Consider the following 24,741-nt stretch of genomic DNA (forward strand, 5'->3'; position numbering starts at 1 on the left):
CATTCTCGTTTTCTTACTTGTGGTGTTCTGTTGCTTTTTGTTGCTCTTCCAAATCCTTGCAGGAGCTCATTGGCATGACAACTGCTTTGCCTCCAACTTATCAGCTGTAGCTCACAAAAGAGACACCCAGTGACATATAGACTAAACTATGTAGCCTGTGGTGATATGTTGATCCAGGATACTGATTCATTGTACCCTTGACCCACAGTGGCATCGGTTGCTGTTCTTTGTCACCAAAACCCTTGTGCACCCTCCCAGCTTGCAGCAAACCTAATAGTCTTCAAAAAAAAAATCCAGCTGAGCTAATAAAAAGGGGGCTTTTGTATGAGTAGTGTTTTATGAGGAGCCTATGCCTCTGTTTCTTGCCCCAATATAGTATAATGCACAAGTCGGCAGTTCCCAAAGCCACAGGCCCCACCCGTAAACTTCCTGAGGGTTTGAATAGTGGCATATGAGTGTTTTTTTAGTGCCACAGTTTAGTGCTCTTGCATTGGAAATCTATGGGGGTAGAATAAATGTTAATGCACCAGAATAAATGTTAAAATAAGTATAGGCTCAAGACTTAAACATTATACATGTTAACATTTGACTACAGAGATAGCCTAAAATCATTTACTGATAATTGTCTATGCAAAGTGATATCTCGTTTTTTTTCTGTTTTTTTTTTTTTTTCTGTCATGAACATGTAAAGTCAAGAAACTATGTAACTTTTGCACAAGGATATTAGCAATACCCGAAGGAGGAAAAATGAACCCACAAAAATGACCTACCAATCTCTGTCAAAATAAAATAATGATGCGTCATCTTTCTAAACTCATTTTTACCCCCTGTAATTTGGCACTAATCTTTTGAGTGGATTACTCAGTAAATATACATCCATGACATTTAATATTTAGGCTTTCTTCTTAATTTACATATTTCTTTCACCAGAAAAACCCTCTGGTTGAGTTGACACGAAATGACCCTTCAGTCCATCATATTTCGCTTGACAATTTTGCTTCCACAATTTCATAGACTTCCATTTTAGGTGCAGTAATATACCCATAATGTTTGTTTGTTTGTTTCACTGAAAAAATAACCTAAGATAAGTGAGTTAACATGTCTGTGTATAACTGTGAATGTACCTAAATTGTAAACCATATTATGATGTTTTACTAGAATTTTCTTTTTGGCTCAGACAGATGACATGCTCAGTTGTTTTATAGGTCAGAAAGAGGTCTGTTTTAAAAAATATAATAAATCTAAGCCTTGTTCACCAAAGCCTCACACTTTTCACATACACAAACACAAGTTCCTACTCCCCTTTGCTATAGGGCTGTAACTCTTTTCTCACGGCCGATGAGAGATGCTGGCTGCTCTGGCAGAAGGCTTTTGACCTGGAACCTCCTTCTTTGTAACCCTGCCTGTACTCTAAGTAAATACAGCTCTGTGTGTGGGAGTGTGTGAAAGGGAGAACACTTGTAAATTAAAGCTGCACTTGGTTGTCATGGTGTGGTCTGGATTGTTCAACAATATTAATGTTATTGGCCCTGTTGCAATGACATGTTGACAGAGAGAGTTCTTTTTCTCTCGTTTTGCTCTCTCTGCTCCTGTATGTCTTTGTCACCTACTGAATGTATATGTATACTGCTTTTCAGAGCAAATTATAGTGCTCATTTTTTGTCCTATCTGTAATTCTATTCAAAATTACATTAGCATTGCAATTCTTATGTACAATGACTTGAACAGACCACTTCTATCATTTTTTTTTTTTCTTCTTCATGAAATAAAAAAATGTCAGCTTCTCTTGAAAATGGTATTATGGTTTTGGAAAACTCTAGTATATTTCTAAGAATTTTTTAAAGAGAGTTTTTATTTTGAAGGATCTGTTTACTCTTCTTAACTCATCTTGCTCTTGCTTCACAGAAAACCACCATGTTGATGTGGATCATGGCTTCCTGATTAGATCTTCCTGACCACTATCTTCTCTATCCCTGGACTCATCATTGGCTCAGTGATGAACCACACACCTAGCCCCCACATGACAGAGGCCGCCAAGTCTGGGGTAGGCTTGTTGTGCGGCCTGGGCCTGGGCCCGGATCGGGTGCGCTCCCCGGACAGCCTGACCCACACGCCCAGCCCGTCAGGGGGAACACCCAGTTCAAGCCCTCCTCTGCTGCTGTCTCCAGGGCTGGGCTGTGATGGCGCTGGGGACTGGGAGAGCCGCGAGGAGCTGCGTCTGCGTGAGTTGGAGGAGGCTCGGGCACGAGCAGCTCAGATGGAGAAGACAATGCGCTGGTGGTCGGACTGTACGGCCAACTGGAGGGAGAAGTGGAGTAAGGTGCGGGCCGAACGCAACAGGGCACGGGATGAGGTCAGGCAGTTGAGACAGCGTCTGGACGCCCTTACCAAAGAGCTGACAGGGGCACGACGGGAGCGCCAGGAACTGGCGGCGGAAAATGAACAACTGCGTCTGGAAGCCCAAAGGGTCCGAGCTGAACAGAACTCCCCAGAGAACGCTTCTACTGCACCAGCATCCAACTCCTCAACTGCCTCCACACACTCCAACCAGCCAAGGGAACCAGAAATCAAGCATGACAACCAGGACGAGGAGAGCGTGAGAGATGGGCCAGGCTCTCCAGAGCAGGAACCTGTGAGAGATGTAGGCACTGACAAACTAGACAGGCAGAAGGTGATTCTTAATATTTTCAGTTATTCGGATGCAGGAATATTTGTGCACTAACCAAAACCGCAGAGAACCATACTTAAGTTCACAGGAACTGTATGCCATATCACCTTTATAAGGGGATTCTTCTTATACGGTTTGTGGGTGCATACCCGAGTTTGGAAGGAACATCATCCAAACAAACCAAACTCTGATGCCAAATGAACCCGGTGCACACCGAAAGCGCTTGTCAGAAAGCACACGTATATGTCACATCAGTTGTATACCAGAATAATACTTGAGAAAAAATTTGAATAAAACAATTTAAACCCAGATGCTCAAACCCATAGAATAACCAAGGCTGTTAACTCTCAATACAGGTAGACAATTGTAAATGGGTCAGCCACAGACCTGGTTCAGTGCACCTCCCTGTGATTTCTTTACCTGACTCTGTGCTTTTTGCTTGTGTGCTGGTTTCATTTTTTTTGTCCTATTATTAGAACCAGCACAACCCCCCATGGGGCCACAGCCAGGGGTACCGCACCAGTTCCCACTACCCAGAAACCCCTTTTTCATTCCTAGACTCGTTTGAGCATGTCCTTTATTTCCTTAGTATTTTAAACTAATCTTTCAAAAGAATTACCCCTCAAACAAATGTTCACCTATTTTTTTGGCGTGCAAAGACGCACCAGCAGAGAGAGGGACGGAAAAATAAATGTCACTAGTGTCAAATTGACCTTCAGAGTTTCGAGCATGATGGATGTATATTTCTGCACAGATATCAACAGGGGGTAGCCTAGATAGCTCAAGAGTCTCTATGGTTCCTGTAAACGGTGACAATTACCTGCTGAGTACAAAACTGTTTTTGCTTCTTTCTTTTTTTTATTGTTCAGCACAGAGACATGGACCCTTTTCTGAAGTAGGATCAGGCACCCTCATTCAATCTTAGCTAAGTAAACAAATACTAGTTAGCTTAGTCTGATTCTCACTGGATTGTTTGATACCATCCCATTTCCTGATCTGTTTCCACACAGGCATGCTGAGTGCTTCCACATGTGGAACTCAATGATCTCTATTTGTATGCGTTTGGTTCCCCCTGGTGGTAGGGAGTTGTCATTGCACTTTTAGTGCGATTACTGAACTGTGGCCTTTCTGGGATCGTAGGAAGTTGGCAGCATGTTTAGTGTCTCATGTCTGTATCCTGGGGCCCATGTCTTTGATATGTAATCCCTACTGTGTGTAGGAAGGAAAGAGAAAGGATGGTGCACTGAACTGTAAAGCCGTTTTTTATTACTCCTCCAAAGAGCTTGTGAATTGCATCCATGCACAAAGGAAATAAAGGAAAGGTGCAATGTGATATTTGTTATGTGGATGACAGAGAAAACGACTCTTATGTGGTTTGGTTTAGTAAGGAAAAAACTAAAGCATGAAAGGCTTTGTTTTTTTGTTGTTTATGTTTTCAATTTGTTTTCACTGTCTTGAAACATTGACTTAGACAGCGGTTCTCAGATGGTTTTGCTTCACAACCCAGGCTTTACTTTGGACATTGATTGGCAGTATCAGAATTGTTTATTGTACAAAAGTAAACTTAAAACTTTCTATAAGAACTTAATGTAATTTTAAGTTAAAATATCACTCTCCCCTTGTTTATCCCTGTTTGTAAGATAACTCGATTTCTGGGTTCTACTTTTTATTTTCTTGTTTTTCGAGGATGAGGGCATGTCATGCAACCTCTCCATTTTGGCATCTTTTGACCAGTTGAAACCCTTTCTTTCTTTCTTTCTTTCTTTCTTTCTTTCTTTCTTTCTTTCTTTCTTTCTTTCTTTCTTTCTTTCTTTCTTTCTTTCTTTCTTTCTTTCTTTCTTTCTTTCTTTCTTTCAGGAGGTGGAGTTATTGGAGGCTCTTCTCAGGGCGAAGTCAGAGGCTCCAGACTCATGGGACGTTCGCAGTGCCAGTAGCTTGCGCTCAGTTCTCAGTCGGCAGGACCGGAGCAGACTGCTGTGGGAGGATCTGGCTTCCCTGGAGGAGGACTCCAGCAAGCTCAATGTTCTCCAGCTACGCCTGGATGAGTCCCAGAAAGTCCTGCTGAAAGAAAGAGAGTAAGAGATCATTGTCCAGGTGGCAACAATGCATGCCAACAGACCAGAACTCAACAAATTAAATCAAAGGCCTTTAGAATCATGGAGCTTCTCATAACAATTACAGGGTTAACATAGATGTATCCTTCACTGCCAAGGATAACTGATAATAAAATTTATTTCAACTAACCACTGGATTGCACTCATCATAGACTGGTGAAGGATATATCTATGTTGACTTTAAAATTCACCTACTGGAGGCATCTCAGAAGACCAGATGTTTTAAGAACAATCTATTTAGATTTTCCTTCACCCTGTCATGATGATGTTGATGATCTGGCCTGTGCTGTGCATGTCAAGCTATCATCTCTCTCTCTCTCTCTCTCTCTCTCTCTCTCTCTCTCTCAGAGATAAACACACACTCATTAAGAACATTGAGAAGCTGGAGGCAGAGCTGAGCCAATGGAAACTCAAATATGAAGAACTGAACAAGAGCAAACAAGAGGCTGTAAAACAGGTGAGGAACATAAGCAACATAACACTTTTTTTTAACACTTCAACTGGTGTGCATATTAGGGATGAATGATATGTAGAATATTTTTCATATGTTTGCAATTATTTTGCTGGTGATAAAGTCAAGCAACATTACAAACTTTCTTTGTAGTCATTTAGTGACAAATAGTGTGGAAAAATGTATTGATTACTTTTAACTAGATTTATACGGTGCATTAATACCCTGAATCTACTGATCAACAGTGGCTGTTAGGTTGAAGTGGTTTTTCTTTGATTGAAAAAAGCCATTTCAGTGCAGTTGCATAAATATTGAGATTGTGAATATTGTCAAAAGGTTGGGTGGAAAAATTGTATATATTTTCTTTCTTTGGCTAGATCGCCCCAACTCTTCTGCATGTATTATGCATATTATGACAGTTATTCTTCAGCAACTTGCAAAAGGTCACTATCAAAAGCCAAATAGTTTTGTAGCAGCTGTGGAGCATTTAGTTCAGTTGGCTTCATTGATTGGTATTGGTATTTTAAGCAATTTATTTTTGCTTTGCGGGCATCAAGTCAAGACATAAATTGCTGAGCCTTAATTGTGAAAATTTGTATTCTGGCTTCAATGCTTTGTTTCTTATTTGCGGATTGTATCTGATTTACAAATAACAAATAAAATACTGAAGCCAGAACACTAACACATGGTATTCTCATGAGGAACTGATCTCCAGCACTTTAAAAGAGCAAGAAATCCTTGGCCTTTTCTCAAATTTTCTGCAATTTATAGTGAGAGCTCTAATCAATAGGAAGAATGCATGGTGAGTGCACTGTTGTGTGGGCCTGTTCATCAAAACCCCTGCACTTCACCTTCTGACTTTCAGATATCATATTCTTCCTTATAAGTCACGGATCCTCCATACATAGTCATTCCTGCTTCAAATTCATAATAAAAAAAGTGGACACAGTCAAAAAGTTGGACACACCTACTTGTTCTTCATTTTATTCTAAAATGTGGAAAAGTATAATAAAGTCATGAAAAGTATAAAATAAATTATTTAAAATAAACTATTTAATACAAAAAATAAATTAATAAACACATATGGTGTATCCACCTGGGATGCTTTTTTTAAGGAGTTCACATGTACGCTGGCAACATTTTGGCTGCTTTTCCTACACTTTTTTAGTAAATTCATAATGTAGACCCAACTTGTATATTTTATATAAGCAAAATAAATTGATATTTATAGTATAACACAAAATTATGTTTGTATAAGTACTATTATACATATTATATTATACTATAACTGCGTATATTTTTTATATTTCCAAACTTTGACTGATATTGTACATAAGAATACCACCAGGGGGCAGTTGTTACCCATGAACGAGACAGCCTGGCATTGTTCATGAATGATTAGACTCCTGCTTAGGATGTCTTTCAGTCAGGCAATTTTATGAAAGACAGACACACTGATTGGGCCAAGGGAAACTTTCACTCTCAATACCAGCCTTCCATAGAGAGAATAAGGGACTGATTCATCATCATACACCTAGACCTCGTCACAGGCATATAGTGGAGAGATGATGAGTAGGAAGAGATGTGCTTCTCTTTTTAATAACCTCAACCTGTAAGGATGTGCATGAATACCATGAGATGATGAGTAGGAAGAGTGTGCACGCTACACTCACTAGTTTAATAGATGAGCTGCCTGTCCTCAGCCCAGCTGTGTGAGCTCACGACCTGCTGCGAATGTTAATCACTGCGTTTGAGTCACAGTATGCCGAGTGCGCGACGCTGTAGAACGATTAGACTTTGACCATAGCGTCCCTCCCGCTTAATGGCAAATGTGCTAGACCGTATTGCCACAGAATGTCAGTACAAGTCGTGTTAAATGAGTGCAGTTTCGCAGAGTTTCATCAAATGTGAAATGAGTTTAAAAACCAGACTTTTTGAATACCAATGACATCTTCAGAGCACTGCATAGTTTGGTGTAGTCAGGCTGTGTACTTTATTTGAGTACCATAGATATTCTCCGACAAACAAGGGGAAGCTTTACTTCAGATCATAATTTTCAGAGGTTTCATTGTTTCTTTTGCAGCTGAATTTTTTGAAGGAGGTGCATCAGGATGAGCTGGGCCGCATGTCGGAAGATCTGGAGGACGAGCTGGGAGCTCGGACCAGCATGGACAAGAAACTGGCAGAGCTCCGTACAGAGGTGAAACGCATGTACTTTTGCTGTGTCCTACCCATGCTGCATTGTTCTGCATGGGGCAGCCGGTTCGGTGTCACCCCAGGACTCACTGTGATCTACATCAAAGTTAAACACCCTCAGGGCTTTAAACATCCATCTGCTATCTCTCCTGCATTTCGACTAGCACGGCACCAAACACCACATCCCTCTGTTAGTCAGGCTGGCGTAATGACAGAACGCTGCTCTCTAACACATTCCCAGCATGCAGTGTTATCAGCGGGGTGTTGCTGAGATGAACCTGGCAGGAGAGAGTGACATTTTGCACTTTGATGCGCCCCTTAAAGAGCGCCGCCACTCCTGTGTGTCGGCTCAGATCCGCTGTGTCCCCTCATCTCCAAAATCCCATGGTGACCTCCCTTCATCTCTGCCCTCAGGAATCAAGGCATTTCACTGGCACTGCCTCATCTCAGCAGTCAAATGACATTATAGAAATATTAATGACTAGTCTAGAAGAGTTTGGGGTATGAAAGTCAGCCAGCACTTAAGGTGAATCTAGGAGAAATGGTTTCCCATTAAACTGCTTTTAGCGGCAGGTCAGAACTGGGAAATTGTGGAGAGCCCTTCACTTAGTTCAACAACATTCTGGGGTAATAGTAGTCCTGTGTGCTAATGCAGCATACGCATTAGTCCTTCCTGATTATGGGTATACACATGGGAAATGCTGTGTCTCCATATTTTATATACTTAGAGTTCTGTAAACAGTATATGCTTTAGTAGTTTTCAGTAATTTTAGTATGTAACAAAAAAAACCTGTTCAGTCAAAATGATTTGTATAATGCTTATACGATACAAATTGTTCTAATGCTTAACGAAAAAAAGGTAAGGTTTGGGAACCCAAACTTAACCTTTTTTGTGTGGATGTTTCAAGTGAAAAGAATTTAACATATTAATTAAACAAATTAAGCTTGACATATTTATCCAAAACAGTTTTTATGAAGTATTTATTTACTGAATTTAACAGATTGAAAAATGAAATTGTAAAAGAAGGATATGCAAAAACACCCTTCCAGTTGATTTCAAAAAGGTTAGATCCAAATCTGGGTAAATCTCAAACATGCAGCGCAATGCAAGTTGACCTAAGAATGTCACTAAAGTAGAAGCATTCTGTACTAAAGAAAAGAAACTAAAGATACTAAAGAAAGTACAAAAAGGTTTCATTATTTTTAAGAAATTAATAATTTTATTCAGCAAGGGTGCATTAAATTGACCAAAAGTTATTTATATAAATATCAAATAAATCTAAACTTTCTATTCATCAAAGAATCCTGAATACCTTTTTTTTTTTTTAAACAATATTCCTGTTTTTACTGTATTTTTGATCAAATAAATGCAGTCTTGGTGCGCCTAAGAGACTTCTTTCAGCATCAGACCCCAAACATACTTAAATAAATCAAATCAACCTACACTCCAGGTAATGTATTAATCACTGCATTTGAATATTTGGTAAAATATTATACCATTGTGAAATGGTGAAATGGTGATGCATTTTTTTTTTTTTCTTGTTGTGCTTATGGGAAATTTGTACATGTTAAGAATAGCTTTACATTCAAATTGACTTTATCATTGTCCTCAGATATTTTGTTTTCTATTGTGTTATGTCTCTCTCTCTCTTTCCTCGCTCCTGTCTTACTGAATGTATGTGTGTATGTGCAGATGGAGCGTCTCCAGGTGGAGAATGCAGCAGAGTGGGGTCGTCGGGAGCGGCTGGAGACGGAAAAGCTGGCTCTGGAGAGGGAAAACAAAAAGCTGCGCACCCAGATGGAGGACCTGGAGGAGCAGCTGGCACGCAAGCGCAGGCAGGCCGCCAGCGCCCTGGACACTGACCTCAAGACCATCCAGTGTGAGCTGTTTGAGAGGAACAAGGTGAGTGAAGGAGAGCGCAGTAACCTCACACAAATAATCACAAACCTACATAAGTAAGCATTTCTCAACATCTCAGCATCAGCTCAGATTCTACTATAACAGCATATGAGAGATGGATGAGGTGTGGTGGCAGTTTGCAAAGTATCTCAGCCTCTTCCTGCAATAAATCCAGGCAGTGTCACTGACGTAAAGAGGCCATATCCATCAGATCCTGTGCTGAGAGGCGTGCGCCCTGTTCTGCAAGACAGTGGATGTGCGCAATAGCTGCCACGCAGTTTTGATGGACGTCTCATGTTGTATATTGGCTGTGCTGAGAAAGTCGTTCAGTGTGTGTGTGTGTGTGTTTGTAAGATGCTGGTGAGGCTCTATTAAAGTAGTGTGTCAGGAAATCCAGACACTTATGGCCAGGGCCCTTATGAGCGACCATTAGCGCAGCCAGAGATTTATGAAGTGATCCAAAGCTCCCCTCATATATACGCTGTAAATCACTCGCTCACCTGCTCTTACGCTTCTGCCTAGAAAGTAGGAAAGATTTAAAGAGAGCGGTGAAGAGAGAAAGATGAATATGAGCAGAGTGAGTTGTTTTAGAGGCCAGAGGTATGCTGAAGGGAAAGGAACTGAGTGAAAGGGGCTAAGAGTGAGCGTAGCATGTCAATTAATCCAGTTCCAAGGGAATAGGGATATTGTGCCAGGAAATGGACATGTAATCCCTGCATGCGAGGCTCAATGTGTTGGCTTATTTGTTAAATGCACAACATATGGCCATCTGAGAACGGTGTTGCACATGCGTGCGTGTGTGTGTGCGCGCACGCGTGTGTGTATGTGTCCACATGCTGTTGCACATTCCCACACGAGTGATGTCCTGATAGTGGCCGGCGGCCTGCAGTCTGGGAGAGAAACACAGAGAGATTGATGAGCTTGCTCAGGAGCTGTTGAAGCAAATGGATCGATGAGGACAGGAGCGGAGAAACAGGCCACGGCGCACTGAGGACGATGCACCATCACTGACAAAAAGAACAAAGTGTGATTGATACTGAAATCATATTCCGCTCCAGCCGCTTTCTCACTTTCTCCCACGTTTCCTTCGACTCTCACCCGTAGATTGATGTATACTGTCATATTTGCTGTTAAACCCAGTATGTGCAGAATATTGGGAATGGGACTCAGTGGCTACTTCCTGTGTGTGTGATTTTTCTGGTGTTTGCCATCCCTACAAGAAATGAAATATTGATTTGATCACTCATTATTAGCGTCTTTGTACTCAAGGCAGGGTTCTCAGAGTCATGGAAAACTAGGAAATGTCAGACAATTTAATTGAGATTTGTAGGAGTGGGAAAGTTATGCAAGTTAATGAAATCTTGGAAATTTCTATAGTGAATATATTTCTATAGTGTGTTTGTGTGCGACTTGACTTTTACATATAAATGCATTTCTTTAGAATTTTCTATTTATCAAAGAATCCTGAAAAAATGTATCAGGGTTTCCACAAAATCTTAAGCATCACTGTCTTTAACACTGATAATAATAAGAAATGTTTCCTGAGCGCCAAATCAGCATATTAGAATGATTTCTGAAGGATCATGTGACACTGAAGTCTGGAGTAATAATGCTGAAAATTCACAAGAATCACAGGAATAAATGACATTTTAAAATGATAAATTAAAATAGGAAATTTTTTATAGTAATAATTTCAAAATATTACTGTTTTCACTGAATCTTTAATCAAATATATGCAGCCTTGGTGAATATAAGAGACTTCTTATATATATAAAACCCTTTAGCCCTGTCATTCATCTCACAAGAGATTTCCTATTAGCGTGCAGATTCTTTTTTTTTCTTCTTAAGAAGGAAATGTAAAAATGTAAAGTTTAATTGAATATCCCTGATTTAAGGCCTGAATCACGGCCCTTTGTAACATGCTGTCTGGTGCCCATCTGGAAGGCTACACGCTGATTCGAAAGGGATTCATCAGGTTGGCCGAGGCTCAGTCAGAACTCAGTCTGACTGAGACAGCGGTGCGTGTACACAGCTGCAGGTCGACACACACACACACACACACACTCACACACACACATCAAAAAGGCTCCAGGTGAATCGTCCAGGTGGAGATTCTGCTATTGGTTCTGCTGTTGTATCTCTTGTTTTTTTTTTTTGTGTGCGTTTGTTTTGATCAGGGACTGGTTTTGTTTGGGACCGTGACCTCTTACAAACTTCAAAGCATGTTTGTGTGGGGCTAATACATGATGACGCTTGTGTTTCAACAAACACGAATAAAATGATTAGGCCTCCATCCAGATGGAGGAACATTGGCAAAACAGGCTGCACAGGGTTTTTTTTTTTTTTTTTATTCCTAAAGGGTTTGTTGAGTCTAGAGTAGACAAGCTTTGAACTGGAGTTAAAGTCTCTCTCTTTGCTCTCGGATCAAAGAGAAGTTTGTCTTTCTGGAGGTCAGTTTAATACCATACTTTTTCAGTCTCTCTAACTCATTTTTTTTGTTCATTTCTCTCTCTACAGATCATTTACATTTCTAGTCACGTGTTTTACCAAACATATTGCCATATGTTATAAAATGTAGAATGTTATAAAATAGTAATTAAGTCAACAGTAAAGTCATATTCCATATAGTTGTGAGTATAACATTTCAAGGTATTGGAAAAATTGAGTTTTTTGAGAAATTGCATCATTTTTTTTATTATTATTAGTTTATTTGTCAGGGACAATGCAGTGCACATTATTACATACATAATAATCAGGGTCAAAGCCATAACAATATGTGTAGATGTGTTGCATAAAAGGTTTCTAGCCAATAGGCTAATTTGCAAAATTAAAAAGTTCTGTATAGAAAGTTATATAATTTTTGTAATTATTATATAACAATATTTAGTCACAGTTAACATTTACATATTTATTTTATATCATTTTTGTAATTATTATATAACAATATTTAGTCACAGTTAACATTTACATATTTATTTTATATCATTTTTGTAATTATTATATAACAATATTTAGTCACAGTTAACATTTACATATTTATTTTAATTATTTAATTTATGTTTTTATATTCTGATCTGTAAAGCCCTTTGACCTGCACTATATGCATAAGTATATAAATCATTTTTATATAATAAAAAAATTTTAACTATAGAATAACACAAATAGAAGTATAGAAATTGTCTCGTGAAAAAAAAAATTGGTTACACTGTAAACTGTTTAAATCAATTGAAAAGTTTTATACAGTAATACATATTATTATAATTATAATGTATAATTATATTATAATTACCGGTATATAATATGTTTAAAAAAAGACACAATTTACATTGTCTACTAAATTTATTTCAAGCAGTTAAGCATAATAATTTAAGTCTAAAGATTTTGAGGATCATGGAAAACAAGTGTCCTGTCTCGAATTTTCTCCATATACAGATGTGTTCTTCACGATCTATTCAACAGCCTGCCTCTCCTTAAACTCCTTCAACATCTGGCCAGCCACTTGCTCCTCCACACAGGTGTTTATGCCTCCTGCTCTGATGGTGTAGAGAACGAGTTCATTCACAAATCACAATGATTAATGAGCCTATATTGGCCGCTCATCTGCTGTTGTTGCTCCTACTTTCTGATGGAAATGCGGTAAACAGTATCGACGGCCAATGTGGGAGCCCATGTGCTCTGATTTGCATCTCTGGTTTTGGAAGCAGCAAATGAATCAGAGTGTGTGTGTGTGTGTATATAAATGAGCTTCTCTAGTGTGCTACATCTGGAGTAAGCCAGTGTGAAATGAATTGTCTAGCCTTTCAGTTTCTGGGCTGCTTCTCCAGAGGTTTTCCATTTGGGCCTGCTGTGTTTTTCTCATAGGGGTCGCCCTTAACTTATTGAGGTGTCTCATGCACATTTTTCTCTCCTTCTTTTTTATTTTTCATCCATCACCATTTGCCAGCTCTCATTCATCTAACTTTGTCCTTAGAAATGTTTATGATTATTCCATTTTTATGCAATGCAAGAGGTTAAATGTGAAGGGTGTTATTTTTGCACCAGTAGCTACAAAAAAAGGATTTGGAAAATAACTTTTTCCAAACAAGTTTCCCAGCCCAAACTCATGCACTTTGTTGAGTCCGAAATGTACATGTCAGACCGCTCAACCAAACAGAAAAATGTTTTGATAGCACAGCAGAGCAAAATACTTTAAATCTTTAAATTGCATTTATCAGGAGAAGATTTGATATTGACAATGAAAATCTACACACACCTTGGTGGTTTACATTAATAAACCGAAGTCTGTGTTATTTTTGTATTATTTATATACTATTATGATATTTTTAAAAATATTTATTTTTAAATGTTTAGTTTTTATTTTTATTTCAATTTGTTATTTTAGTTCTTCAACAAACTTTTATTACAATTTTATTTCAGCAACATTTCAAATTTCCGTATAATTTTTTTCATAATATTTCAGCTTAATTGCAGTTATTGAAAATAATGTTTTAAATCATTTTTTATTTTTATTTTTTATAATAACAACACTGATCAGAGATAGTTCACCCAAAAATGAAAATTGTCCTCATTTACTCACAATCTTCCAAATCTGCATGACTTTTTCTTCTCTGGAACACAAAGATATGATTTTTTTTTTTCTTGGCATGTTTTTTTTTTTTGTATACAATGAAAGTCAATGTTGTTTTGCATTATATGGACAAAAACATTTGAATCATTCTTCAGATGTCTTCTGCAGAAGAAAGAAAGTCATACAGGTTTGAATGTCATATAAGAGTTAATAAATGATGACAGATTTTTTTACTTTTGGTTGAACTATCCCTCTAATGCTGTTGTCAGTGTGCTGTGTTAGTAGAGTTCCTATGTGTTGGGAGCATGACACTGTGTCCACACATTAGTCACTTCTCCCATGATCCCATGCCAGTCAGCAGAGCCCTATAAGGCCAGGTCTGAGTTTAAATGAACCCATTTGCACCTACTGCTATGGCTTATTTATGAGCCTCTGAGGCCAATGTCCCAGTTAGCCAGCACTGACAACATGCCATTACTGCTGATCTACAGCCCACTGTCTAACCCAAATGGGACAAACGACAAGGTGTACGTATCTATGTGTGGAATGTGCTGTTGAAAATGGTTGGAATGCATTAAAAAAAATTATCCAAGGATCTGAACTCAAGGGAAATCTTCTTCCAGATTTGCATATTTGAACATTTTAAATTAAGATGTATAAGCCTAGACATTGACATGTAAGGGTTGAGCAGCTCTGATACCGATGTCTGGGATCTTTTTTTTTTTTTTTTATCGAGAGAGCTCTCGGTCAGCAAAAAAAGCCTTCTCTCAGGGCCGACAGGAGGGAAAAGTGGGGGAGGTGAAATGAAGGTTAAACAGAAGTCCTTCTGCAAAAAAGAAGTGAGAGAGAATGATGAGGATGACGATATGAGGATAATGTGCTGAAAAAGAGTGCAGTGTTCATCTCACTTACAATAGAGAGATTGTGAAAGGGGGGAAGAAATGGACGGCTGGACAATACAATCACAGAGGACAATGGATCCGCACTGTGAAATTGTATGGAGGTAATGAAGGTGAGACAGAGGATGAATGGAAGAGGTGACAGGAGAGTGAGAGAGACAGAAGGGAAGCAAAGGAAAAAGTAATTGGAACTTCAGGATTGAATAAGGAAAGTGAGAGGGGCTAGAGCAGGTGAAATAGTCTGGCTTTAATCTGATCTCGGGGCTAATGGTCATGTGATGTTTCAAGGGGCGCTATGTAGTCCGAATGAGGCCTTTCTTGCTTGCCTCATGAACCCCTAAAGCAGTGTACAAACACTACCAGCACGGCTCTCCAGCACAAGCCCAGGGTCATGGTGGTTTTTGTGTGTGTGTGTCTATCTTGTGGCATTTCAATGAAGCTTTGTTTAACTGTGCTTAAATGGTATTCTAAATTCATGACTTTAGTTGAATCTGATAAGCAAAAGGGTGAAATGCCACATCTATTCTACTCTGTGAGCAGGGTCCAGAATAAAACCCATGAGCTTGTCATTGCTAGTACCATGTTTTGATTTCATTATTTAAATTTGAATTATTTAATTATTTCTTTGCATAATTGTGATGAACAGCACGGTTCATTGTGTTACTGGTTGTATTATTTAGCAGTTCTTGGGTTTACTTTACTTAGCAAATGTTCATTTTGGACCCTGTCTGGGAGGATGCATGTTAAAACCACCAAGGTGAACTCAAATTTAGATTCAGGCTGTGTAGATTTGCCCACAAAGCACCATTCATTTGAAAGGCACAGCAAATTCTATTTGTAGACGGCACATCTATTTTCCTGGCCAGTTGGACTGCATGTTCCTCGGTCTCAGGTCAGGGCCACTAAGAGCCACAGACACTGTTTGATCATAGCTCCTGGCCCACTGTTTTTGCCCACTATAAAACTGGAGTGAGTGAATCATCCTTTCAGTCTGTCAAGAGAAATAGTGTTAGGAAGGCACAAACTGGCAGAGAAACCATTATGGCTCTAGCAGCTCCTACATCGCCCCCATTCTCCCATCGACTGAGGCGTCCCTCCCCCAGACTGTGCTCTCACTTAGCTGTCTTATTAGACTTGATCTAATCCTCAGCTGTAATGATAGCTGTAAGGCAGGGTCAGGGGTTTGTGCTGGATTCCAGCTGCACTTGAAGTTAAAGAAGCATGTAACAGAGGTGTAGTGTTTATGTTCATTACAAGATGCTTTCTTATGTAAAGCAACCTAATGGAGGCATTTCCTTGGAGCAGCACTTGAGGACACAATAGCAATAGGGAATCTTCAGATCATGGATCACCAGTCTGTGGATTTCAATTCACAACCTTATTTTACCTTTCTTAAATCTATGGGTAACACTTTTCAATGAGGTTCCATTTGTTAACTAACATTAACTAACAATAAGCAATACATTTGTTGCAGTATTTATTAATCCTTGTTAAAGAGTTGATAAAAAAGACATCGTTCTAGTTTATATTACATTCATTTTATATAATCATTTATATGACATTTGTTAATGTTTCAATAAAAATGATAATAAATTATATAATTATATATTGTATTTTATATTAACATTAATTTTATGTATATTTTCACCATCCCTCTCAGGCCATTTATATGCTTTATGAATTTGAAAATAAACAATTAGGCATTTTCATTGTTTTTCAGGCTGGTGAATGTTAATAATGAACGTTCTAGAGTAAATTAGCAGGCAATTGACCCTTTTAACTGCAGACTGCATGACTACATATTACATATAAGAATACATATTGAGCTTTATAATTTCTTCTGAGCGTTACATAATCTCTGCCATCATGGCTGGATTGTATAACTAGATATGTGGGTGTGAGGCATCTTTATGTCAATATACTATATGCAAACCAGGAGTGGAGTTTGCTTTTTTTTTCTTATGTTGGCTCTTGGCTGCGAGTGAGAAAGCCCGGGTTAGCTGTAAGCTCCAGAAATTATATAAAACCTACTGTATGTCATAGAGCTGCAAAGTGGACCGAAATAGTTTGACTGATTTATTTAGCTAAAATTCACTAATATTATATATTCCAAGCTAAAGCTTTTTCTGCTTTTATAGCTGGCTCTGCATGGGCGGCAGCCATTGGAGCCACTCGATGCACACCATTTGGTGAGCACGTCAAAAAGCTCTCGTCTCTCTGCTCTCGATGAAAGGCAAAATGAAAAGGAAATAGAATATTCTAAGACTGCATTTGTGTATTTCAGATCTTTTAGAGTGGAAGTGAGAGACAGAAAGAGGTGATTGTGTCTTGCGTGGCAAGGTGTGTGTGCAGTGGGCCACATGTTTAAGCACATTTCAGGATCTGAAACATGTAACTGCTTTCCCCATGCGGCTGTACAATCTCACCCTTCTTTCATTTACTCTGTGCGTATGTGTCTGTTTGCATTCATCTTTATATTATTAGACCAAGTCTTTTTTTTTGTTTTTTTTGTCTTCACATTCTCATGTTGTATTCCCATGTGTGTAGAACCGTATGTGTAAATCTGTGTGTGTTGATCAGGTGTCTGTTCCCGTATCCCAGGTTTCCATTTCTCACTTTCCATTTCCTTCTGCTGCAGTAAATTTCTGTAGCATCATAGATCATTCATCATGACGTGGCATGTTTTATTCATCCAGCCCTCTTTTTTCCTTCCACTTTCTTTCAGTTTCAAAACACTCACCAAAGATGGCTAGGTCCAAATTACCCAGATGAAAAATTTAACTTTTAAGTGGAGAAGGCTGTTAAATCACAGGCTCCTTTTTTTAATGTGATGTCATTTGTAATTTTACCTTCCTCCCACTTAACATGTATTTTTCATCTTCTCAGATGGTTTCTGCCTTATGCCTTTCATGCTAATCTCTATCTTTTCTTTGAAGTTTTCATCTTTCACATACAATATTTCACTGTTTTGCATGACCTCAGGAGCTTCTTTTTTTTAACCTATCTGTCATTTCACGAAACATGTTGTAAGCTAGATGAGTGACATTGATGATTTTATTTCTTTCAGGATGTAGGACTTTGATGTCTGATGGAATGGACTGTTTTTTGTGTCCTACTTACGTAAGACATTTAAAAACATTTTCACATGGGAAATGAATATCAATGCTTACTCAGGGTGGCAGGTTTGCTTTCTGGTCAATTCATATTTCAAAACAGCCTCTTGCAAAACCTTACAAAATACATTGTGACTAGTTCACAAAACAATCTTCAAACAAACTGTTAAGATCTGACTGACATGATCAGGGACAATATGTAGTGCTGCATGTGCTACCCCACAGACAACGTTGGGTTCATCACAACAATTATTGAACACTCTATATTATTAGTTATTAGTTATATATTAACAGAACAGAACACAGAACAGACTGCCTAAGAAGAAATTAAAAAGTTATAAGAATAGTAAAATAATTAATCTAAAATAAAAGAAACAAATAAATGTGTCTGTGTATACACTCACCTAAAGGATTATTAGGAACACCATACTAATACTGTGTTTGACCCCCTTTCGCCTTCAGAACTGCCTTAATTCTACGTGGCATTGATTCAACAAGGTGCTGAAAGCATTCTTTAGAAATGTTGGCCCATATTGATAGGATAGCATCTTGCAGTTGATGGAGATTTGTGGGATGCACATCCAGGGCACGAAGCTCCCGTTCCACCACATCCCAAAGATGCTCTATTGGGTTGAGATCTGGTGACTGTGGGGGCCATTTTAGTACAGTGAACTCATTGTCATGTTCAAGAAACCAGTTTGAAATGATTCGAGCTTTGTGACATGGTGCATTATCCTGTTGGAAGTAGCCATCAGAGGATGGGTACATGGTGGTCATAAAGGGATGGACATGGTCAGAAACAATGCTCAGGTAGGCCGTGGCATTTAAACTAGGGATGCACCGATCCACATTTTTTCACTTCCGATCCGATCCCGATACCTGAATTTGGATATCGGCCGATACCGATACTATTCCGATACCAGAGCTGTGTTTGCTTTAATATTATTATTATCATTATTGTTTATTTTATATGATGCTGAAATAAACTTCTCTCAACAGGCAAGTAATGATATGTTATGTACGCAGCAGCTAGCCTATGTATGCATGCATGTATGTCCCAAAAGGCAACATGAGGTAACTAAGTTATAAGGTCAGAAAAGGAAGTCAGAAAAACAGGAAATCCTGTTAACAGGAAAAATCCCATTCTGAAAACAAATATGCAACTGGGGTTTCAAATTGATTGTCATGTCAATATTTATTACATTCCCAAAATGTCAAATACTTGCATCTTGAAATATAAGAAAAGTGCAAGTGTAAACATCTCACACACACACTATCTGAAGGGTGATCCTCGCTCCGATGCAGTAAAAGCTCGATCAACATCAGCATCGTGCAAACAGACAAGCGGATTTTGCCTCAGACGCGCGTCGATTTCGCTTCAAACTTTTGCTTTTTACGCACGTCAATTCTTCTCTGGACGCGCGAATGGATTCAAAATATTCAAACGTCCAACTAGACGCGAATTTGACGCGCTTTTCGCGTTTGGTGTGAACGCACAGTAACGTGGTGCTTTTTTAAATGTTTGATTGCGTTCGTTGTGTTGTATGACGCGAGGGAGCTTCAAAGGACTCTGAATTACACCTTTGCAAACATTGCATTTTGCTGTCTAGCTCTGCGGTGTTTTCAGTCTGTGTGAAGTATTTCCACACAGCGGACGTTGTTGGCTAGCCGCAAACTGCGGAATGGATTTCCTGAGCGGGGGCGTGTCTCATAACTCTGTGTCTCATTGAGCCGCGCCTCCGTTCAGGAAATCCATTCCACAGTTTGCAGCCAGCTAGCAGACTCGCCGGCGGGAATCACTTTTGGATTCATTTCAGCAGACGTTAAAGCCAGCGCAGACATCACTCATGGATATCGGAAATCTCCGCAGGTTGGATCGGGAAAATCCGATACGTGAATTACGCTGGTATCGGGTCCGATACCGATACTGGATCGGATCGGCCCCATCCCTAATTTAAACGATGCCCAATTGGCACTAAGGGGCCTAAAGTGTGCCAAGAAAACATCCCCCACACCATTACACCACCACCACCAGCCTGCACAGTGGTAACAAGGCATGATGGATCCATGTTCTCATTCTGTTCTCAATCGAGATTCATCAGACCAGGCAACATTTTTCCAGTCTTCAACTGTCCAATTTTGGTGAGCTCGTGCAAATTGTAGCCTCTTTTTCCTATTTGTAGTGGAGATGAGTGGTACCCGGTGGGGTCTTCTGCTGTTGTAGCCCATCCGCCTCAAGGTTGTGCGTGTTGTGGCTTCACAAATGCTTTGCTGCATACCTCGGTTGTAACGAGTGGTTATTTCAGTCAAAGTTGCTCTTCTATCAGCTTGAATCAGTCGGCCCATTCTCCTCTGACCTCTAACATCAACAAGGCATTTTCGCCCACAGGACTGCCGCATACTGGATGTTTTTCCCTTTTCACACCATTCTTTGTAAACCCTAGAAATGGTTGTGCGTGAAAATCCCAGTAACTGAGCAGATTGTGAAATACTCAGACCGGCCCGTCTGGCACCAACAACCATGCCACACTCAAAATTGCTTAAATCACCTTTCTTTCCCATTCTGACATTCAGTTTGGAGTTCAGGAGATTGTCTTGACCAGGACCACACCCCTAAATGCATTGAAGCAACTGCCATGTGATTGGTTGATTAGATAATTGCATTAATGAGAAATTGAACAGGTGTTCCTAATAATCCTTTAGGTTAGTGTATATGTGTGTGTGTGTATGTGTGTATATATGGGCATAAATACATGGAAATGTATTTAAAGTACAAATACAAAATACTGTGTGAAATTTTTTTATTTAAATACAAATACAGTATTTTGTATTTTGAAAATACACAAAATACATGTGAAATTGGCCATCCAGTGCAGGTATAGGTCACAGTGAATAAAGAAACTACATAGGCCTACTGACTTTGCATTCTTAACCTCATCTCTTTCTTTCTTTCTTTCTTTCTTTCTTTCTTTCTTTCTTTCTTTCTTTCTTTCTTTCTTTCTTTCTTTCTTTCTTTCTTTCTTTCTTTCTTTCTTTCTTTCTTTCTTTCTTTCCTTTTCTGTGGGAACCTTTTCTGCTATCTAGCAAAGAATATGGATGGGCGATATGACCAAAATCTCACAAAGTTTCACAATTCTCAATTTCAGTTTTGATTCCACAGCATAAACTGAATTTCAAACTCTTTTGAGGTTTTTTTTTTTTGCAGGTAGTCCAATGCTTTTTAAGTAATTTTATGTTTATTTTATGTAAAGTTTAATGTTTCTATAAGTTTATTAAAATTAGAAAGTGTATCTAAAATTTAAAATTAGAATTAATTTAGATTAATTTGACACTATTTATCCCTTTTTTTATTATTATTTTTTATGTACAATAAAACTAAAAGCTGAAGATTTTTGTGGTGTATCATTCATCAGTGTTTGTTTTTCCAGCCCACTAAAAGCTGCACGGATAAATTTGCTTACCTCACAAATAGGCCTATCTATGTAAACGATTTAGAAAAAGTTCCATCAATTCACACTTTATATCATCACTATGATATGTAGTGTCATATCACCTAGCCCTAACATGCAGTAATGCTTTAAACACATTTGACAAGCTAGTTGATAAAAATCAACAACCGGTCAAGACTGATTGGCTAACTCTATTTTCCCTCTTGTCTGTGCTCTTTTATTCTTTCATGTTAACTTAAGTGAATAATGCACTATTTTAACTTTAATCAACAAGTAGAATTGATCATGACATTTTCACCTTATTCCAAAAAAAAAATGGCTGATCCAATGCTGAGCTAGTGAATGTCTGTACTGGTTGATGCACAAAATCAATACCCTGATAAAGAGGTGGCAAAAAGTATTTTATGTATTTTGAAATTTAAATGTATTTAAATACAAATTACATTAGATTTTTTCCAAAGGCTTTAAAATACAAAATACAAAATAGTATTTTAAATACATGTATCTGAAATACTGGCCATCCCTGTATGTATATGTATATACATATATATCTCTTTGGACAAGACATATTAAACAGTTGCAAAATCACTACTGCCACGTCCGGATTTAGGTGCTCACAGGGGGATCCAGGTTCTAATGTGACCCGCGGTCGTTTCCCAAACACCCTATCTCTCTCCAGTCACTCTTCACTGTCCTATCTGAATAAAAGTATAAAGGTAAAAGGTTAAAAAATATAGTCAAAAAAATTCACAGGGGGATCTATATATATTAATAATGTTATGTAGGTTATTACATTTTAAATGTACATTATATATTTTTTATATATATTTTATATATTATATTTTGAGCATAGTGTTTATGGTGTAGTTATTGTATAAAGTTTTCTGTTTGTTGTTGTTATCCAACAAAGTATGCTGTCATTTTGTGTCATTATGGTTGTACATACAGTGGGTACGGAAAGTATTCAGACCTCCTTACATTTTTTACTCTTTGTTATCATTATTGTACACACAGCACCCCATATTGACAGAAAAACACAGAATTGTTGACATTTTTGCACATTTATTAAAAAAGAAAAACTGAAATATCACAAAAAAATGACCTTAAATGATTTTAGCAAATGGCTGCAATATAACAAAGAGTGAAAGATTTAAGGGGGTCTGAATACTTTCCGTACCCACTGTATATTTTTGAGCCTTTTACTTTTATTCAGAAAGGTCAGTGAAGAGTGACTGAAGAGAGATATGGTGTTGTTGGGAAAGACCACGGGTCACATTTGAATCTGGATCCCCTGTGGGCACTTGGACCTGAATAAGATGCGCAACTGTTTACTATGTCTTGTCCAAAGAGGTGGTTTTTGCAGAAAAAACACACATGGACTTAGCTAGTTTTGCAGCAAAAGACAATCAAATTTGTCAAATACCAATGAATTGACTAAAGTGACATAAAAAAAAGGCATTTCAATAACTGACTAATAACCTTTACATTGCCATTAAAGTGAAATTACTGAACCTAAACATATAAGCCTGATTAAAAAAATGCTCGTATGTATGTCACATCACATGATATAGTCCCATTGACAGTTTTTAAATACATTTGATTTGTCAAAAACACCTTTGATCACACCACCAGACACGCAAAACACCTCGACAGGCCATATTGAGGGATGTGCTCCACATACAGAGCAGTGTGATTTGCTCTGAGGTTAACTATGCTGTGGCTCTCTCAGTAAAAACACAAGTAGATCTTGTCCTCCTTTCCAGTGACCCAGAAATCAATAGAACACAGCGGCCTGGGATTCTCATTCTGCCAGGTGTGTGTGTGTGTGTGTGTGTGTGTTACTCTTCTGTCTCTTTTTAAGCTGTTACTATCTTACGTATCTTAGGATTTATTTTTTATTTTTTTAGATCTACTCTTTCATATCAGTGTGAAAAGGGTGAACCACTAATACTAAACACATATGAATCTCCATATGTGTGCATACATGCTCCCGCTCTAAAACAAATAGACAGTTTGGCTGCTCATGTGATGGGGGAGGTACATTATGAATGAGATTTGTCTAGGTACTTGATTATCCTCTTAAATTATTCATGGATCTGGTGCTTCCCTTTGGCTTCCACCCCCCTCGATCTCCCTAGACCTTCCCTCTCTTTGTTCTTCACTGTAATGGTCACACAGAGGTTTGTATGAGCTGTGTGTGTACAGAAATGAGAGAAGGTCGGAACCCTAAGCAGATCATCCTGGGTTCGAGACACTCATAAGTACTTGACTTAACTGTTGATTTGAAGTGAGTGTGTAAGACCATATGTTGCCAATGTAATGGACAAACTTACATTATATATGGAAGGACTTCAGACTTTTGTAGATAAAGAATTATTGATTATATTCACTGTAATTTATACATGTATTTAGAAACTTCTGGATATAAATGTTTAAGTTCCAGCACTGATTTAAATTATGTTATACTACGTACATATGCATCAGGTAATATGTGCACTATCATTCAAAGGTTTAGGGTCGGTAAGATTTTAAGCCTCTCATGCTCACCAAGGCTGCCTTTACTTGATAAAAAAAAAAGCAGTAATATTTTGAAATGTTATTACAATTTGATAATTTTTTCCTCTGATGGCAAAGCTAAATGTGCAGCATCATTTCTTCAGTCTTCAGTGTCACATGATCCTTCAGAAATCATTCTAATGAGCTGGTTTAGTGTCCAAGAAACATCAGTTTTGAAAACAGTCGTGCTGCTTAATATATATTTTTGTGTAAACCGTGATCGGTTTTGTTTATTTTTTAGAATTCCAAATAGAAAGTATTTATTTGAAATGGAGATCTTTTGTAACATTATAAATGTCTTTACTGTCATTTGCATACAGTACTTGCTGTATTTAAAATATTTACATTTCTTTAAAGAATATCTTACTGACCACAACCTTTTGAAAGGTAGTGTAAATGTAAAAAACAGAGCTAAAAATCGTTGTATTCTTGCTCTCAGAATGAGAATGAAAAAATGCCTGAATGGTGAATTGGGCTTCAATGTTAAAGTTGAAATGGAAAGAGATTGTTTGGTTGTGTGTTTTAATCAAATGAGAAGAGAAAAAAAAAATTATATATAGGGGCTTATATTAGGATATATTAGGATTTGGCCTATAGCCAAAGATTAGGAGGGGTTTCTATCATCCCGAGTGTTTTTTCCGACTGTTCCACATGCACTCTTTATTTACGTTAGTTTGCTTTGTCTTCTTTTTCCTTCGTTGTTTAATATATGGGCTGTGGTATAGCGCATACCAGGGACTGTCTCTCTTCAGAGGTCTGGTCTTGTCTAACATTAAGATCGACTTGGACAAATACCCGGATACAGAATACATTGTCAGTGTTAGTTTG

General features: G+C 38.2%; 1 protein-coding gene across 1 annotated transcript in view; it reads left to right on the plus strand.

Annotated features, from left to right (window-relative positions):
• Positions 1 to 24,741, plus strand: part of ccdc102a (coiled-coil domain containing 102A) — a 78,351-nt gene that overhangs the window by 41,795 nt on the left and 11,815 nt on the right. Inside the window, exons 2-6 of the mRNA XM_084405582.1 lie at positions 1,906 to 2,671; positions 4,526 to 4,743; positions 5,131 to 5,239; positions 7,317 to 7,433; positions 9,123 to 9,332. Of these exons, the coding sequence (XP_084261708.1) occupies positions 1,997 to 2,671; positions 4,526 to 4,743; positions 5,131 to 5,239; positions 7,317 to 7,433; positions 9,123 to 9,332 (1,329 nt within the window). The 5' untranslated portion in view covers positions 1,906 to 1,996. The remainder of the gene's footprint in view (positions 1 to 1,905; positions 2,672 to 4,525; positions 4,744 to 5,130; positions 5,240 to 7,316; positions 7,434 to 9,122; positions 9,333 to 24,741) is intronic.

Source organism: Rutilus rutilus (assembly GCF_951802725.1).
Source record: "Rutilus rutilus genome assembly, chromosome: 3".
Taxonomy (NCBI): domain Eukaryota; kingdom Metazoa; phylum Chordata; class Actinopteri; order Cypriniformes; family Leuciscidae; genus Rutilus; species Rutilus rutilus.